The 20294-nt window shown below is 40.6% G+C and overlaps 1 protein-coding gene across 2 annotated transcripts in view; it reads left to right on the forward strand.

Moving 5' to 3' along the window:
• The window catches only part of HSPA4 (heat shock protein family A (Hsp70) member 4), a 51461-nt gene that overhangs the window by 14516 nt on the left and 16651 nt on the right, over positions 1-20294 (forward strand). For both annotated transcript variants that reach the window (XM_020806181.3, XM_020806172.3), the window contains exons 2-7: positions 8649-8706; positions 9263-9403; positions 9830-9952; positions 11543-11642; positions 16167-16300; positions 19725-19969. In XM_020806181.3, coding sequence (XP_020661840.1) covers positions 8649-8706; positions 9263-9403; positions 9830-9952; positions 11543-11642; positions 16167-16300; positions 19725-19969 — 801 coding nt within the window. The remainder of the gene's footprint in view (positions 1-8648; positions 8707-9262; positions 9404-9829; positions 9953-11542; positions 11643-16166; positions 16301-19724; positions 19970-20294) is intronic.

The following is a 20294-nucleotide window of genomic DNA, read 5'->3' on the forward strand; positions in this document are numbered from 1 at the left end:
AAAATTTATAAGGGTCCAACCCTTGGATCTCTATCCTTCAGGATTAAGAGAAAGAGGAGAGTTTTTTTTCTTATGACCAAATGGGAATGCCACTAGCTTGATGTTTTCTTGATAAACCAGCAGTGCTGATCATGTGAGCCCTGTCTCAGTAATTCACCTCTTGTGTGATAAGAGGCAGAATCAGTAGGAAATCAGTATAGTGTCGGGCCTGTGATTATTCTTGTGGATATTCTATATTTGGTGGGGTGGGAGATGGAACTTTGCTAGTGGCAGTCAAGACTGCTTTTGGGATGAACTGTGGAGATGTTGAAAAAGAATGCAAAAGAGAAAATGTAGAGACATGTAAACTGTCTGGAAAACATTTGAGAATTTTTGTAGTTAAAGTATTCCGCTGTGGTCCCTTGTTGATTATTGACACTTTGGAATATACAGTAATACTATGAATTTCCAAAACACTGTAGATTTATTCATATGATATTTTAAATTTCATGAAATTAATATTCAATGTTTTCCTCCACCACTGTTATTTAATCTCTGCCCACCCACTCCTGAAATAAAGAGACGGACACAGGTGTTGGAATTAGCTAGGGCCACACTTTATTGCTTTTAACTTCCAATCACTCTCATCCTGCAGAGGGGCCTGGGTGTCATGTGGATCCCTGGGGCAGGCTCTAGGGGTATCTCTTACCCCCTCTCCAATCCTAAGCGGGTGAGTCCCAAGCCCCTGGTCAGAGTTGTCCCCTGAACAGCTTGTACCCAGCTGGCCCCAGACTGGGAAGAAAAACCTCCCTATCTGCCATCCATCCAACTGTCTAGAACTAAGGCATGCAATGCATGGGACTATACCTTATTCACACCTCATCCCAGCGAGTGAAACACTAGATCCTGGTTGCTGTGATGCTGGGTGCAGTAGGACCCCATGCGCTTTTTGGAAGCTCACTGTAACTCACCTTCTCTTCCGCACTACCTGACAGTTTGACCTATTTAAACGTAACTCAAACCTAGAATAGCCCTCAGAATCCCATGGGTAAACAGTGTGGGATAGGCAAAAAATACATCCGCCCACCTTTTATATTCCATTCAGGTGAGATGGACTCAAAATTCCTATCCGGCCCTGAAGCAACCACCTCAGCCACACTGGACCCAGGGTGGGCAGGTTAACTCAAAGGAAAAAGGGCTGGCTGGGGGAAGAAGGATCTTATAATTTCACCAACATCCAGCCCAAGCACAGCCTTGTGGGAAGCGCCAATTGGTGCCACTACCTGCCTATGTCAGATCAGGAAACATGGGAAAAATAGTTCCAAGCCAGCGTATGAATCCACGCCAGCAGAGGTATACATTGCCCACCAGCTCCAGAAATACAGAGATGGACTCAAGTGTTAGAGTTAACTAGGAACACATTTAACTGATTTTAACCCCTCTATTGAGGGGTGAGTTGTGGGGGGCATATTATAAATGGTGTGAGGGATTGGTTAGGGCTGTCAGGCATGTGGGGCATGGAAGAGATGAGGGGAGTGCATAGTGGGATGCTTTTAGTCCATGTGGGGCAGAAGAGTCGTCATGTGGCATGGTGTGGGATTGGGAGCAGAGGATCTCCTGTAGGGGAGCCATACAGCTGGGAAGAAGGTGGAGTGTGTATGTATGAGAGGGGAGTTGGGTGATTCTAGAGGGGATCACTACACACAAAAGACCAGCTAATGACACCCATCAACCACAGTGACAGATAATCTCTTCTCCTTATCACAATACACCCACAACAAGACACACTAATCACACATCTACAGAAAAAGACAAAAGCCCATCTCACAGCCATAAATACTGCACTCCCAAGCCAGCTACACCAGAGCACAGAGTGCTGTCCTCTGAAGATGCCGGCCACAGAGACTGGCGAAATGTTAGGAAGAACAACCTTCAGAACACAGCCAAAGAGCCTGAAAAACCTACAACAACCATTAGATCCCGGCCGTGAAAGCCTTTGCGAATACATTGAACACTTATAGTGCTGGAAAAGAGTTTTACAGATAGCATGACTTGTCAGAAAGATAAGTAAAGCAAATTAAGTGTGGACTTTCACTACAAGCTAAAATAACAAAGGGTACTGTACTACCATCATAAAAAGACAAGCTCACTGGAAAACGCAGCACATGAGATGGATTGACACAGTAAAGAAACCCACAGTCTTTTGTTTGTAAGACCTTTTGTTTGGTGGTGCACTCAAAGTAGGACCAGGAGCAGAAAGACTGGGATTCAGATTTTGGGAATAAACTGTGATACTCTTGCCTGCTTTGGGGATGAGAAATAGAGAAACACGATTGCTACACACTTCATATTTCTGCTGTTCTCAGCAAACTGCAGAGCTAAATGCAGTAGAGATCACTGTAACAGTTTTGAGTCACACACACATAATTTTTCCTAGGTTTTGAGCCACTTTTCACTTTTGAGTCACACACACAAACACAATTTTCCTAGGTTTTGAGCCACTTTTCAGTTATGAGTCACACACACATAGAAATACACTGTGAGGAGGAGATAGAAATCACAGCAGAGAGTGAGCCGTTCCTCAAACATCCAAGATAGAACAAGAGATAAGACCCGAAAGGGAGTTAGGAGCAAGACGCAAAGAGAAGCAAGTGACAGATGCGCGCGCCAGGGAGGTGGAAAAGATCACGACTGAGATAGGAGAAATACAAGGCAGGGAAAGGCGCGAGAAGGAAAAACGGAAGAAACGGTCAGAAACAGCGGTTACGAGGGAAAGAGCAGAGTGGGGAAGTGAGAGGGAGAAAGTGGATGTGTTTTTAACAACCAAAGAAGGGAACGTATCCAAAGAAACAGAGAAAATAACAGTTGTAAAAGAGAAAGTGCCAGAAATACCTGACGAGGAAGTGCAGATATTTTCAATCCCTCAGAAGAGACCAGCAGAGAGTGATATTGATGAGGAGACCAGAGATCCTGCTAAGGGGAAATTTAGACCTATAATCCCTGGTCTTAGCCCTGAAGAATGGACGGTTCTAGTTTATCACAGAGCTCACGGTCTGGAGAAGATGGTACACCAGCTAGATCCCGCAGTAGAGAAAGAGCTGTCGAAGGAGGGAGATTGGGCCCGCCATCCCTGTTGCGGGATGCATGGCCCGCAACTAATTCATGAGAATGCCAACAGAGAAGGAGAAATCTGCAAGAACCTATTATTAAAAGAGTTACCAGTTGAGAAATCGTTAACCTGGTTTTGGGAAGATTCTCCACCCCAATTGATGTTACAAAACCCAGTTGAAGTTGATAAAAAGGTTAATGCAAGTTGTGTTAATAAAAATACTTTATTTCATAACCTAGATGCATCATTTGTTCTTTCTGACATGGAACATCATAAAAATAATACCGAAACCCCCCCCCCCACACACACACACATACACAGACAAAATTTTCCTAAACTTTTAATTCTACAGCATTAACACAGAGCCCTTTGACAAGAAAAAAAAAAGTTCCCAAAGAGACACTCTGCTTTGATGAAACAAACTCAGGGTAACATTTATACCAGATAAAAGTACACACAACGCACACACCCCTACCTCACTCCTTCAATTTTGTACATACATTTGAAGCCGCACGTTCCTTTCCTGCTTAACCTGCAGCCTCCCTCCTGCTTGCAAAGTCACCTCGGGCGGGGCCGGAAGCAGTCATTTGACTCCCAGGGGCTAGCTGTAACCAATCAAGCAGGCTTATCTCCTATCTCTTAAAGAGATCTCTTAAAGAAAGAGTGCCGGAACCCAGGAAATTAGCAAGAACAAGTGGCTGACGATAGTTTGAGTTTTGGCGGTGGTGTGGGGTGGTAGCGGGAGGGTAATGCTCTGCTTGTGTGCCAAGGGAGACGTCTCCGCGTGCCACAGGCAGCACGCGTGCCATAGGTTCGCCATCACTAGCCTATATCTATATATTTACACATGGATAACTCAGTTCCTTGTCTTCTCATTGGCTAATGCTACCCTCCATTAGTTTTGGCAGTTTCAGTCAGAGTTTGTGACACATATCTGTCTCAGAAAACTTACCGGTAAATGTCAGAGTTTGTTGCATTTTGTCAGCATTAGACAGTACTCTGTTATCTGAAAGGATTGTACAGAAGTCTTTGTCATTAGGACTGTCATTGGGGTGCCATTTATTAGTAGACTTTCAGGTTATGAACAGACAGTAGTGAACAAAATCTTTACTAGAGATCTCACACAGTGTATACTCATCTCCTATAGCAAGTGCATCACGAAGTTTCTGGTGCTCTGTTTTCAGTAACTTGGCAACAGTGACAATCAAAACAGATTTTATAAATGCCATCACATAAACTTGTTCATTCTCACAGTGCATGTCTGCTTGAAATTTATTTATTTAAAATATTTTTACCCTGAGTTTTCTCCTTAAATCATAAAGGAAGTTTAGTCACTGCTTGGTTATAATTTAATACTGTTTCCTGAAAGTATGTCCTGGTTTCAATAGGGCTTTCTTGCATTTAAAAAACTTTCCTTAAGATTTTGGCATTACTGCTCAAATGTAACAGCATTTCTTAAAACAGCAACAACAGTAGTTTCATTGTACAGATGTACCTCGGTTTACGAATTTAATGCGTTCTCCAGGACGTTACGTAATGCGAAAAATTTGTAAACATGCAGTTTGCCATAGGAATGGGGGCAATGCTATAAACCTCCAGTATTTTCAATGTACTTCTGTTTGTAAACCAAAAATTACGTTAACCGAGGTGTTGCTAAACCAAGGTACTACTCTATTAGGAATTATCCCCTAGCTCAGTGGCCCCCAACCTTTTTTTACCTCCATGGACCGGTTTAGAGTGTGGGGGGTGGAGTGGGGTATCTGCATGCATGGGGGGCTGTGGGAGAGGCCATGCATTCGTGGGAAGAGGCGTGCATGCATGGGAGGGGCCATGGGAGCAGGCAGGCGTAGGAAGGGCCATGTATGCATGGGAGGGGCTGTGTTATGTGGGAGGGGCCATGCCTGCATGGGAGGGGTGTACATGCATCTGCGGGGGGGGCAGGAGATCTGTCTCTGTGGCCCGGTCCTTGGGGACCCCCTGCCTTAGCTGATGAGCTTAGGTCTGCAGCTTTAGAAGTGCAATTCAATAACTTGGCCAATTGCTGTGGGTGACAATAACAAAGTCAAAGCCTGTGAGTTAGTGGGCTTGGTAATGAAAGAAGAATGCCACCCTTTCAGTCCACTATACTTTTCTTTCAGCCCCCTATGGTTTGGGGCTAGCAGCACATGAAAGTAGCTTCCACTTCTCTGCAACCAATACTTAAGGCCAAGAGACAGACAGAAAAGGGACAGGGACTCCATGGTTATGAACAAGCTTCATCCAGATCTCCTTCTGTCTTTATGTGGGAGAACTCCCCTTCGCTCAATCCCACCTCAGAGTCTACTTTAGAGGTACTTGATTGGCTTGATTTTGGTGATTTTGTCTCCTTTGGAGCTGTCAAGACTGCTTTCTCCTCTTAAGTTCCTTCATGTTTTTCCTTTTAAATTTGTTGTGGATTATGTAGGGCATGGTGCATCAGCCTCTTATTGACTATGTCATCCTTCACTTTTGCAAAGTTTGAGAAACTCTTCAGCTACATAAGGGTTTCTCTTTTGTGGTAGCTGCCATTTTCATGTTTTCTATTATTTGACAACATTACCTGAGACTTAGGATGAAGTTAGTTGTTTCATGAATTCTCGAAGGCGGCCGGCATCTGATGGTTGTTGTGGGTTTTTTGGGCTCTTTGGCCATGTTCTGAAGGTTGTCCTTCCTAATGTTTCGCCAGTCTCTGTAGCCGGTGTCTTCAAAGGACAGGAGTCGGATCTCTGACCAGAGCGCAGACAGAGTTCTGACCCCTGTCCTCGATGTTGGCCACAGAGACTGGCAAAACATTAGGAAGAACAACCTTCAGAACACGGCCAAAGAGCCCGGAAAACCCACAACAACCATTAGTTGTTTCAGTTTGTAGGGAATGGCATATGTGATCCAGGAACTCTGGTCTTGGAATTGGACTCCATATTCACAGCAGATACCCAAGAAGCAATACCATTTTACAACTTTCATTTGAGAAGGGATAATACGGTGCTTATTTTCCAGGAATGTGTGGCCAGAATCTTGTTTAGTGTGGTAAATTTCACTAGAGTATGCCCATTGAATCAATGGGGACCTGGTGAGTCAACTCTTCTCTAACTTTCATTGAGTCAAATGGGCCTAGTCTGGTATGATTTACTATGTTAATAGGATCTTGGCCTATAACTCATAAAACTGTCTCACAGTCACAGCAGTATGAAGCAGTAGACCTGGATTACACTTGTATGCATCTGTGCTGTTACAAATATAGACAAGGGCATGAATACTGTTTTTAGTAAATGCAGGCATTTCTCTAATCCAGGAAGTTAACCATCCATTAAAAAAGTATCAAGGGTATTAAAAATGATTGTAGTTGTTGTGTACGTGGTCCCCATTAAGTCACTGGGCAGTCTTTCTGGTAGTCTTGGAAAAAGATTATGTGTAGGTAAATGAATATTCTGTTTTTTTTTCATACTTCAGTGTTTTACTGTCCATGATGAAATCTTTGTTACTTGAAAGGGATTTGCAGAGTTTGAAGTGCAAGTGAACTTCCAGAGGACTGTTATACTATAAATGTAAAATACTGACATGCCTATGAATTAGGTAAAGTTGCTCAAGACCTCTTTAGACGATTGTTTATATAATTAGCCATGGCAAGTGAAATTTGCAGTAGGCTTGTATCAAAATTTTCACTAAAACTCAAAAAAAAAATAATAATAAAAATGTTGATTCTTAACAAGAATGATTCATCATCATATTCATTGGAAGAGTGAGTGGATTTAACAGCAGCATAGAACATGGTATTTTATTGTATCATAGTGTTCCAGTCACACACACTATGTGTGGAGTGGGTATTCATATTTCCATGCAGTATTCTATATAGTCTAAAATATTTTAATTTGTGGAACTGTTGATGTAGTAACAATGAGCTGAATCCAAGGTTGGTCCCAGCTACAGTAGAATAATTTAAATAAGTGGCACTTAACATTAGAAGTGAAGAACAAGGTTCATTAATCTCAAATGGGTCTTAGTACAGTGGTGCCCCGCTAGATGACGATAATCCGTTCCAGCAAAATAGCTGTAGAGCAAAATCGTCGTCAAGCGAAAAAAAAACATTGAAATGCATTGAAAACTGGTCAATGCATTCCAATGAGGGAAATACCATCCAGCGAAGATCCTCCATAGGGCGGCCATTTTCCAGTGCCTGTAAAGCGAAGAATCCATCCTGAACGCAGCGGGGAGCCATTTTGCACAGCAGGGAGCCATTTTGAAAACCTGACAATCAGCTGTTTGTGATCGTCGTTAAGCGGAAAATCGTCGTCAAATGAAAAAACATTTGAATCATCGTTTTGCGATCACAAAAAACTCGTAAAGCAGATTCATCAGCAAGCGGGGTAATCGTCAAGCGGGGCACCACTATACTTAAAATTCATTTTGCCTAATTGCAGTAAAACAGCCAGCAATCTGGTTTTGTAACATTTTGCATCAGGTTCGCATTTCAAGGTTCAGATTAATCCAATGATACTATTTTATTCTTTGCTGAGCTGAGTGGAATCTAATTTCCCTTAACTGTATTGGTTTTTCCTGTGCAATCTCTTGTATTCCATGAAAAACTACATTTGAAGATTGGGAGATTCTTTCAAGAGTTGCTGGACGAATTGCCCATCCCTGAGAAACAGAAGACAAGTGTAGGATCCAAACTAGGAACACAATGACTTGTTATAATTATTTCAGTAGGAAAGAGTTTGCTTATGAAATAAAACAAACTATACTGGTTGGAGAAAGCTTGTGTTAGGTTGTGCTGCGGTTGTATAATTCAGTATGCAAGAGCATAAATAACAGGACAGAACAAGCTTTAGTGTTTAAAACCATAGGTCACCACAATATCAACAGCAACACAAAATTACACTGACCCCATATATCTTTACATAAATTTAAAATGACATAACCTCCCTTCTTTAAGACTTTTAATGCTTGGCACTTATTTTCTTTGCTTCCAAAGCAATTTTTGCTATTTGATGGGTAGTATTTGCATCTGTACCCACAAGCAGTGTGCAAAGTTGAGTGGGGGGGTCTATCACATAGGAGTCTATGAATGCCAGCAAAAAGTTGGCTTCTTGGCATAAATAATAAATAGTGACTTCCCATCAAATCAAATTTCTCCTTGAGGGCAGTTTTAATTTAAGAGATTGACACCTGTTATGGAGCTTTTTGTTGTTGTCTTAGAGTTAAAGAGTGGATCCTTGTAAATAGATCTGTTTTATTAGAATTAGGATGGATAAAAGTCAATTTTTAAAAAAAAAATCAAATTGATTTTAAATTATTTGAAATAAAAATGATTTTTATTTAAATCACTAAAAATCTGATTTTTCAATTTAAATTGTGATTTAAATCAACTTGATGTTAAAAAATTATTGCTTTTTATCCACCCCAGTTCTAATCATATCCACCCTAATTAAAACATTAATTAGGTTCACATCACTCAAGTTTGCTCACTGGTTTATTTCTGTATTTGGAAAAAATGTTTTCATTCAATCTATATGCTGAACTGAACACTCTTCTTTCATTGTAGGTCATGTATAGCATTTGGACCCAAGAACCGTTCAATTGGAGCTGCAGCTAAAAGTCAAGTAAGAATTTCATGTATTTCAGAATGGTTCATACAATCACACATACAAATGCTAGATATAAATTTGATGAATACTGACAGCTTGAATTAAGATTGTATTTGGTTGTTGTGGGTTTTTCGGGCTCTTTGGCAGTGTTCTGAAGGTTTTTCTTCCTAACGTTTCGCCAGTCTCTGTGGCCGTCATCTCCAGAGCACAGAGTGCTATCCTCTGAAGATGCCGGCCACAGAGACTGGCGAAACGTTAGAAAGAACAACCTTCAGAACACGGCCAAAGAGCCCGAAAAACCCACAACAACCATTAGATCCCGGCTGTGAAAGCCTTCGCGAATATATTAAGACTGTATTTGTTTCTTAGGTTGAATTGTTAAATATTTTATGTGTGTATTTTATATCTCTTTATATATCTCTTTATATATACTTTATATACCTGTTAATAATAAAAGCACAAGAGAACTACAGGATGTGAATCAACAAGAGACATCAACCTGTTCTGCAAATTATGGGGAACATGAATATTATACCCTGTATGATGAGACTAAATGTTTTTTCTTATTTAGGTAATTTCAAATGCAAAGAATACCGTGCAGGGCTTCAAAAGATTTCATGGTCGTGCATTTTCAGATCCCTTTGTTCAAGATGAAAAAGCAAAGCTTGCTTATGAACTTGTCCAGCTGCCATCACATTCTGTTGGCATCAAGGTGAGCATAAGTATGCAAATTAACACATTGACGCAAATATGCACATGTTGATCCTGTCCATAAGAATACACAGCAGTTTGACTGATAAGCATGAAAATAGAGTGATTCTAAAAAAATTAAGGTGAAATAAGGATGAGTGTTTTTCTTAAACTATAACACAGCTGTTCAGAATGGCAGATTTAAGCTTTCCAAAATTTGAATAAGTTTGTCTTTTTTGAGGTGAAATAAATGTTCCATGTCAGAAATGTATCTCCAAGATACAGAGCTAATTTATGTTATTTTAAGAGAGACTGTTACAGTACTGATTTGTGAAATGGAAGGAGGAATATCTATAGACCTTGAGATTTTAGCATTGGTAAAATCTGTTTGGACTTCCTTGAAGGTTGTAACATTGAAATGTGTGTTTTATTCTCCATTTATACAAAGGTTATGTATATGGAAGAAGAACGAAATTTCACCATTGAGCAGATAACAGGAATGCTCCTCACTAAGTTAAAAGAAACTGCAGAGAATGCACTTAAGAAACCTGTGGTTGATTGTGTTGTGTCTGTAAGTAAAACAACAACTTAATGTCTGCATTGATGTCTAAACTGGAGTTTTTTTGTGAATGGCGTGTTTGCATTGCAAATATTTAGTTGTTCTATCAGAACATTGGAGTAACACGCTCTGAACAAAAGCTTCCTTTCTAGATAATCCATTTTTAAAAGGTTCCTTCAGTTTTCTGTACTACTCTGTATATCACAAGGTGAAGCTAGATATGCATAGAAGTACTGATATTATTTGAACTCTAACTGCATTCTTTGCAGTCTTGTTGATAATGGCTTGTCTGAGACAATGCCACCCTGTGTTGGACAAGTTGACTGTCTATTATGACACAATAGTGTAGTAGTTGGAAAAGGAAAGATGTGACTTGTAAAGCGTCACATTTGGGCTGTGAGTATGGATTGGGACGTTTATACTGGAACTCTTGGAGAAGGCAGAAGGGCTATAGGCATCATTATTACCAGCTGTAATTTTAGCATATTTTTAAACTGGTGCCTTTTATAGTAACTCATGTCAGACAAAAAGACGGTTCATTCTGTTACTTTCACAAATCTTACACATACAAAGAAAGGGAAAAGGAATCATTAAATTTCTGTCCAAATTGGATTACAGTAGGACTGCCATATCTGTGGGATCAGTATCTGCAGTTTCACTTATTAAATTAAAAAATTCAGGAAGATAACTTCCAATGTGTATTACCAAAGCTGGCCACAAGAGGGAACAAGAGACTATGCTATATTGTAAGCATTCTTCAGTCTCAAGAGACTAAGGTAATGTGCTCTGAATAAAGGTCTTGGAATAGCTTCTAGTGTGGCTGAGAAGGCCAATTCGAGAGTGACAATCCCTTCCACACTGAGGACAAATACAATCTGTCCCCTGTCCAGCTCCCTGGTTTCGGGGCTGCCTATTTGCCTCCTCTATATACTGAGCATATATATATATACTATATGCTATATACTGAGTTTCTATATCTGCATTTTCTGGTGTCCGGCTGTGAGGAGAGGACTTGGAACTGTTTCCCCTGAGATATCACTGTCGTATTGTACTTAGAAAAATTTTCTGGTTTTTCTGTTCTAATTACAGTGGTGCCTCGCATAGCGATTGCTCCGTTGAGCGATGAAATCACTTAGCGACTAACTTTTTGCGATCGCAAAAGCGATCGCTTTGCGATGGTCCCTATGGGGTTTTTTCGCTTTGCGATGATCGCGGGGAAGCAATCATGGCAAAGTGACCCTTTTTTAACAGCTGATCGGTGGTTTCAAAATGGCCGCCGGGAAAACAAAATGGCTGCCTGCTGTTTTTCCTCGCTTTAGAGGCACTGAAAATAGCCGCCCCATGGAAGATTTTTGCTTAAAGGTGAGTTTTTAAGCCCATAGGAACACATTAATCATGTTTTAATGCGTTTCTATGGGCTTTTTAATATTGTTTAGTGATGAAATCGCTTAGCAACGTTATTCTGGAACGGATTAACGCTGCTAAACGAGGCACCACTGTATACCTTATTTGAAAATATACCTTAAAATTAATTCAAATAAATGTTATTTTCCTGTTTGGCTATATTCTCTTTAAAAATATAATTTTATTTATTTCTTATAGGTTCCATGTTTCTATACAGATGCAGAACGGAGATCTGTGATGGATGCTACACAGATAGCTGGTCTCAACTGCTTACGTTTAATTAATGAAACTACTGCAGGTAGCTAGTTAACTGCAAAGAATACTGGGCATGATTTTTTTTATCTAATACATTTTAAACCATTCTGATTACAGTGGACCCTTGACTTACAGACGGCTTGACTTACAGACTTTTTGAGTTACAGACTTCTCTGGCCGCAAAATTTAGGTTTGACTTGCAGACTGAGATTTGACTTACAGACCAGAAAAAAACCAAAATGGAACAAAAACGGCCTGTTATGGGATTAATCGGTTTTCAATGCACTGTAGGTCAATGGAGACTTGACTTACAGACTTTTTGACTTGAGAACCGCCTTCCAATACGGATTAAGTTCTCAAGTCAAGACCCCACTGTATTATGTTGGTCTACTGTAATGTTAGTTTTGATGAATAAAGATTTATCTAGAATAATTTGAATAGACTTGCTCTACAATTCATACATGAATTTACTATAATCAACTTTTGATGAGTCTGTGCGTGAAGGCCTAGGATAATTCAAAATCTGTTTTTCTCAGATTTTTTTTCCAGTGAAACTTCAGGAATTAGGAGCAATGCAGCCCAAAGAATGCACTATATCATAAAAGAGTATATTGTTTGAAATATTTATGGAATTTGCAGAACAGTACTATGCACACAGTGTGTCTTACACAAAAATAAAATACAGTGGTGCCCTGCATGACGACGATAATTTGTTCCGTGAAAATTGCTGTTTAGCGAAATCGTCTAGCAAAAACAGTTTCCCAGTTGGAATGCATTGAAACCCGTTTAATGCGTTCCAGTGGGGAAAATACCTTGTCGTCTAGCGAAGATTGCCTATAGGGAAGCCATTTTGCGAGCGCCGATCAGCTGTAAAAATGGCTGTCCTGCGAAGTAAGGGTCCGGAAAACACAGTACAGCCATTTTGCGAAGCCGACGATCAGCTGTAGAAATCGTCATCTTGCAAAAAAACGGTCCGCGAAGCACGGACCAAATCAACGTCCAGCGAAAATTGCCCATTAAAATCACTGTTTTGCAAATCGCTATAGCGATCGCAAAACGTCATCGTTAGCGGGGTCGTCTAGTGAGGTACCACTGTACACTGTGTTTAGTTCAGCTTGCTCTCAGGTAAACACACATATGATTGATGTGTCGAAGGCGTACATTCCTTAGTTTTTACAAATAAAATTCCAGATATATCCTGTATTATGAGAGCTATAAACTGCCATAGTTTCTGCTATTCAAAACATGTAATAAATAAGTAGAAAAATAATTAAGATTGAATACAAACTTTATCATATGCAAAATAATTGTATTGGGCAGAAACATTCTCATAATTTTAATGCTTCTTGGAACTAAGCATTGTGTCTACCATGTACACAAGGATTTATTTGATTGTTTATTTAAACTATACCCTGCCTTTCTTAAGTGGACCTAAAGCAGCTTACAGTTTTAAAACAAATAGGGGAGAGGGGAATAGAGAGGGCTCTGCCTTAGGCAGCCAGTTACTGAGACAAAGTCTGCCTGAAGAGAAGTCTTTTGCCTGCCTGTGGAAGGACAGCAAAGAAGGGAGTGTCCTAATCTCTTGTGGGAGGGAATTCCATAGCTTAGGAAACAACAGAGAAGGTCTTCCCTTGTGCCCTCACCAAACGCACCTATGAGGATGGCAGGTGGGGAGAAAGGCCTCCCCTGAAGATTTTAAAACCTGAGCAAGCTCATGAAGGGAAATACAGTCTTTCAAGTAACCTTGAGTTATTTTATGATACCGCATAAGAGTCTTCATACTACTGATTCTAAGTGAGCAAGAATTTGTCTTGAATTATATAGAAAAGAAAATATGTCATAGGCAGTTATTAGTGATGTGCCATTTTTCTTTTTCTTTCCTGGACTGTAACTTCCAAAATTCTCTAAGAATTCCACAGGCAGAATTCTGGGAGTTCCAGCCTTCAGACCCACACCTACTAGCGCCTACAATTGCTCAACTGAGCCAAGGCCTATCTCAGACCTTGTTTCCTGTTCAAAAAAGGAGCAGTGCTTCCTTCAAGTCATACTAGAGATGGTGGCATTTGTATACGAATACTGTACCCCCATTTCTAGTTATAGTTCTTTGAGGGAAGCTCTTATAGAGTGAAACCGCCACTCAGGAATCCCAGGAGCAGCTTCCTTTTTTTAATCAGGGAGCAAGGCCAAGTGTGATTCCAGCTCAGTTGAATGAAATTGTTTGTGGTATAGAACTCCCTGAATTCTTCTTGGGTAATTATTCTAGAGTATTGGGAATTGGAGTCCAGGAAGAAGGAGGAAGAGAAGAGGAAGGAAGGAAGATGACACATCTCTAGTGTTTATGTCTTACTCTTGTGTAAGCATGCATGGGATTATTCTGCATATTTCATAAATGTGTCAAACAGTACAGCCTGTTATTATGAAATAATATATGTTGTTAAAACAGTAAAATAAGTGTTGGGTTGATTAAAAGTGTATCCAGTTAATTTCTCCCAATCATAGAAAGTCTTCCATCAGTGGAATGGGGAAGAAGTGATCCCTTGCTTATCCTTGACATTTTGGGGGTTCCTAGGGACAGGAACGATGGATAATGTTTTGTAGTAAATGTGGATGTCTATAACACGGGAGTTCATGCATATATTTTAGCTTCCCCTTTCCAGTTTTTTTTTCTGGGAGGAAACTGGAGGAGTGAACAAATTATCCCAACAACTTAAAAATTTCTGGAAATTTGACACCTTTGCTCTTAGTTTGTAGATCAGTTGCTTTAACAGAAAAGTGATGCGCTGGCATTGAATAAGAAGAAATGTTATTTTTTATGGTGTAAAAATGATGGTTTACTCTGGCATGGTCAACAGTACAATCAGTGCATAATGAGCAGGTAGGTGTGAACAGATCATTTGTATGCTCAGGAACATGCAACACTTTGGCCTTAAAATGCCTTCTTTCTGAATACAGTGGTACCTCGCTTAACGGGCGCCCCGTTTAATGACGAAATCGCATAGCGATGAGGATTTTGCGATCGCTTTGCGATGGTCTGATTGGGTTTTTTTCGCTTTGCGATGATCGGTACCCTGCCTAGCTTACCGATCATTGCAAAACGATGATTTTAAAACAGCTGGTCGGCGGTTCCAAAATGGCCGTCGGGTAAAAAACATGGCCGCCCACTGTGTTCAGGGACGGATTCCTCGCTTACCGGGCACCCAAAATGGCCGCCGTATGGAGGATTTTCGCTTAAAGGTAAGCGCTCATAGGAATGCATTAAACAGGTTTTAATGCATTCCTATGGGCTTTTTTATTTCACATAGCAACGAAATCGCTTTGCAGTGATTTTTGCTGCACGGATTACTGTTGCTATGCGAGGCACCACTGTACGTTAATTTATCTTCAAGGTCTAAGAAAAGAGCCTTTCTATTATATACTTTTATTTTAATTTTGCAAAGCACATAACTTCCAACATCCATCAGAGACCAACTATAAAGAGGTTTAGAATGTTATGGTGGTATCATAGCATTCTGTTAGATTAGAAGACTATAATAAGAATATTCAGTGATGCTCCGCTTGACGACGATAATCAATTCCAGGAAAATTGCTGTTAAGCGAAATCATTGTCAAATTGGAAAAAAACACAATTGGAATGCATTGAAAACCGGTTAATGCGTTCCAGTGGGGAAATACAGTGGTGCCTCGCTTAGCGACATTAATTCGTTCCGCAAAAATCACTGCAGAACGAAAACGTCGCTATGCGATATTAAAAAGCTCATAGAAACGCATTGAAACCCCTTCAATGCGTTCCTATGGGCTTAAAACTCACCGTTGAGCGAAGATCCTCCATAGCGCCACCATTTTCGGTGCCTCTAAAGCGAGGAATCCGTCCCTAAACACAGCGGATAGCCATGTTTTTTTCCTGGTGGCCATTTTGAAACTGCCGATCAGCTGTGCAAAAATGGGGGCTTTGCGATGATCGCTTCCCTGCGATCATCGCAAAGCGAAAATACTCCATAGAGAACATCGCAAAGCGATCAGTTTTGCGATCGCAAAAACAGTGTCGCTAAATGATTTCGTCGCTAAACGGAGCGATTGCTAAGCAAGGCACCACTGTACCTCATCATCCAGCGAAGATCACCTATAGAGAACCGCCAATCAGCTGTTTAAAATAAGTGTTGGGTTGATTAAAAGCAGGGGTCCGGAAAACAGCCATTTTGCGAAGGGAGGGAAGCCATTTTGTGAAGGGAAGCCATTTTGCGGAGCTGGAAAAACCATTGTTTTGAGAACAAACGGTTAGCGAAGCAGGCACCTTATCAACGTAAAGCAGATTTCCCCCATAGGAACCAATGGCAATCGCAAAAAACTCATCGGTAAGCAATTTCAACGTCATGCGGGGTAAGCGTCTAGCGGGGCACCAATGTATAGTATTCTATGTTGTGATGACTTGCATTTATAGTATGGAACCACATGAAGTTCTGTTGAATGGTTGGGATATAGTAAAGATTTGTTTTTTTCTGAAGGGTATACTTAGCAAAATATGAACAAGGCTTTTACTTACAGTAGACTGAACTCTTTGTTTCTCTAGTTGCTCTCGCATATGGAATCTATAAACAAGACCTCCCTGCATTAGAAGAAAAACCCCGAAATGTGGTGTTTGTTGACATAGGGCATTCAGCTTACCAAGTATCAGTATGTGCATTTAACAAGGGAAAATTGAAGGTAAATGATTATGAAATGTATTCTGCTATTTCAATATAGAACATGCTATACCTGAGAAATTTGTATTAACACATTGATGATCCATACAGTCCCTTTCAGTCTGCAGTTCTAAGATGATGATGATGATGATGATGATGATGATAGTTTAGGATTATAAATATGTAATACTGTGGATTACCTGAAATACACATAGGTAAACATTAGGATCAAATCAAGAGTGGACTCCCTAGAACCAACAGGGACTAAACTGTGGTTATAATAATGGGGGTATATCATGAGAAGATAAGATTTTCTTGTAACAGTTAATAATGCTTGGAAGGCAGCAAGAAAAGAGGAAGATGGATTGCAGAACTGTTAATAATAGCACCTTTTAGGGTGTCACTAATTAATAGGATTGCCGTAAGTTCTTCATAGTATCTGTGAACCATAGGTATGGTTTCCTTTCATGCTTGCACAAATGTCTTTGGGACCCTTCAGAGCCTAAATAATGCATTAAAATGCATCCTCTCCACTGTGCATGCTCCCCACCCTCTATCTAATCCTCAGTTCCCTTTTTGCTGCTACTGAGAACAGCCTAGGAGCTTCTCTAGACCTCAGATTCTTAACAGTTTGTATATAGTTCTTACCTACCTTGACCTTGACTGCCTTCTCTTCTCCCTCCCTCTACTGACTTTTCATCCTAAAAAAAATCTGTCAGATCTGCCATAAATTCACCAAGGTAGTAATAGAAACAGGCGGTCCTGTTTGAAATTCTACCTATGGTAGAATCTTTTCAGGCAGTCTGCACCATCACCAAGAAGACCCCATCAGTTTCAACTGTCCATCTATTAAAAAAATCCTAAAAAGTTTCTTATGGAGGTGCTCCACAAAAGCTCTAGAACAGTCATTCTCAACAGGAGGCATATGGTCCAGAGGGGGTAGGGGCTGGCACATTTGAAGGGGGCTACAGACTGGAAATCATCATAAACCACATTATAACGTTCATTATGTCACTTACACAATCCTGATTCAGCCTATCTTTCATGCTATGTTATAGCCAAAAAAAGTTTAGAATGGTTGATCTAAAGCAGAGGTCCCCAACCCCCGGGCTGGACTGGGCCACTGGGACAGACCTCCCCCCCCCACAGTCCCTTTGTGCATGCGCGCCAGCGCCCACGTGACCACTCCCCCACCCTTTTGCGCATGTGCACGAGCACCATGCCACTGTTTGCGCATGTGCACAAGTGCCGCACCCCCATTTTTATGCAAGCGCGCGAGTGAGCGCCTGCACGAACACCTTCTCCTTCATGCATACACATGAGTGCACCCCCCATGCGAGAGTGCTTGCTTCTTCACGCATGCGCGAGGGGGTGCCCCGCCTTCCCTAGCTGGTCCATGGGGTTAAAAAGGTTGGGGACCCCTGCTGTAGAGCAGGGGTCCCCAACCTTGGAACTCCAGATGTTCTTGGACTACAACTCCCAGAAGCCTTCACCACCACCTCTGCTGGCCAGGATTTCTGGGAGTTGAGGTCCAAGAACATCTGGAGGCCCAAGGTTGGGGACCACTGCTCTAGAGGACACATTCTCTCAAATAGAACCTAGCCAACAAATGCCAATCCTCAGTACTGAAGATAGACCCTCATCCTCAAAGTCTATATTGAAACCTCTTTGCACAGAAAAAGGTCTACCAATTCAGACTCCCTACCTAAAATGACTAAAACCAAGAAAACAAATAATCATCAAACATCTGCTGCTGAAGTCTCAACAACTCACTCGTCACCATGCCATCACTTGCCTCAAAGTAAAGATTAGGATGAACGTGATTACCTTATTTGCTTGGGCTCAGAATTGGAAGATACCCAATGTGATATAGTGGACAGATTGATGGACTAGGACTCAGGAGGTCAAGGTTCAAATCCCTTCTCAGTCATAGACTCACTGAGGCAGTAGAATTGGTGAATTCACCAGAATTAAGCAGAATTTTGCTCAAAGAAAGAAAACCATCCACTAAGCATACATTCATTCATGCATACATGCATTCATTTGTTCATTCATTCATTCAATATACAGTACCACCCAATTAGTGCCATGCACTATTCTGGGCAGTTTACAGAAATTTAAACCATACTATAGTAGCATGAGCAATTAAAGAAACCACAAAATCTCCTCCCCTCATTTTGCCACACAATGACTTTATTTACCTCAGCAGTGGACTGAGAATTGAATTGAAGATTAGATACAAGGTTAGGCACCTATGCAGTGGAGATGGTGAGTTTTAATGCTTTTTTAAGCTCTAGAAAGTTCCAAAGATGTTCATACAACCAAAAAGGATCCGATATGTGTGAAGTTATAGATGACCACTTGAAGAGCTACATTTACAGGTAAGCAACCTGTTGGATGCCATAAGTGAGAAGCAAATTTATGGTACATAACAAGTTTTCTTAAAATACCTCTTTGCCATCTCTTTTGAGTGTATTTCACTTGCAGATAAGTTTTTTTTTAAATGTAACTCTTTTTCTATACATCATCTGTTGCCATACGTGAGGGCAGGTCAGTGTTGTCAGTATGCTAGTTTTATGTAATTTTTTTAGCTCAGCAGCAGTATGTAGGAAGATGTCAGCTGACTTTGTAAAAAAAAGCTTGCAGAGGCTATCCTAAAATACGACACTTTAAAAGGGCACTTTCATGAGACTGAAGGCCAATATTCAGTTCTTATTTGAACTATGAAAAGGGAGCCAACTGGCAGAATATGTTGTAGCCTTCATATGTTGTAACAAAAATGTGAAGATAGGTACGACCTACTGTTAACAATAATCTATCAGCCACCTATTCAGAAGGTTCTATCGCTTTAGTGAAGAATTTCAAACTAGGATAACAATACTTTTAAGTAACTGTCACTACATTAACTTTAAATATGGTAGTTGCTGAAATTCAGTGATGGGGTGGTGAGTTGGGTCTTCCCACAAACCACCTCTGTCATGAGTGAGAACATACCTGTGACGATAGGTGTGGTCATTCCTACTATGATGACCAGGTCTTGACTGAAGTGCTGCCTGAATGGAGAAGCCCATGAAGGAAAATGCCTAATTTTGAGAAGAGCTATCTGAGTGCGCTTCATTGTTCCTCACCTTCTCTGTTAGAGAAGGTGAAGTGTGTATGAAGCCAGCTTTGTTGCCTTGGCATGCCCATCTCCTCCTGGTGAGGTAACTGTGAAATGTCCTTGGACACTGGAAATATCTAGCCCCCTGTTTTTGTCCTGTTGTTCCAGGGTGATACATCATGACATGAAGGTAGATGACCTGATGTAAAATATTTTCTGTGCTAGTAATTTTAATCTGTATTTGAGTGAGAGCCTTGAGTCTGTTTATTTGAAGCTCTCATATTGCTAGTTGTTGTTCCTTGGTTTCATAGTTAACAGAGATACTTTATTCCTTCTATGGTTATAGGTTCTGGCAACGGCATTTGACACAGTACTCGGTGGCAGAAAATTTGATGAAGTATTAGTAAATTATTTTTGTGAAGAATTTGGGAAGAAATATAAACTAGACATAAAGTCCAAAATTCGTGCACTGCTGAGATTATCTCAGGAATGTGAGAAATTGAAGAAGCTGATGAGTGCAAATGCCTCTGATTTGCCAATGAACATAGAATGTTTCATGAATGATATTGATGTCTCTGGAAATATGAACAGGTATTCTGTTTTAATTTCATTTATTCATAAATTTTAGTAGCATAAACTGCCTTAAATTTCTCTGCTTTAATAAATAAGGTGAGTACTGTGTCCATACAGTGTCCACACAACAACTGAAATCTGGTAGTAAGTCACAACTAGACTAGATCTATTAGATCAGTGAGGCTTTAGTGAGTCAGCACCTATGTAAGTTTGAGTGATTCATTGGGCCTACTCTAGAATCATAGAAAAGTGAAGTTGGAAGGGGCCATCAAGGCCAACCCCCTGTTCAACACAGGAATACAACCAAAGCATATCTGTCAGGTGATTATCTAAGTTTTTATTG

The sequence above is a fragment of the Pogona vitticeps genome, chromosome 2 (genome assembly GCF_051106095.1).
Source record: "Pogona vitticeps strain Pit_001003342236 chromosome 2, PviZW2.1, whole genome shotgun sequence".
NCBI lineage: Eukaryota > Metazoa > Chordata > Lepidosauria > Squamata > Agamidae > Pogona > Pogona vitticeps.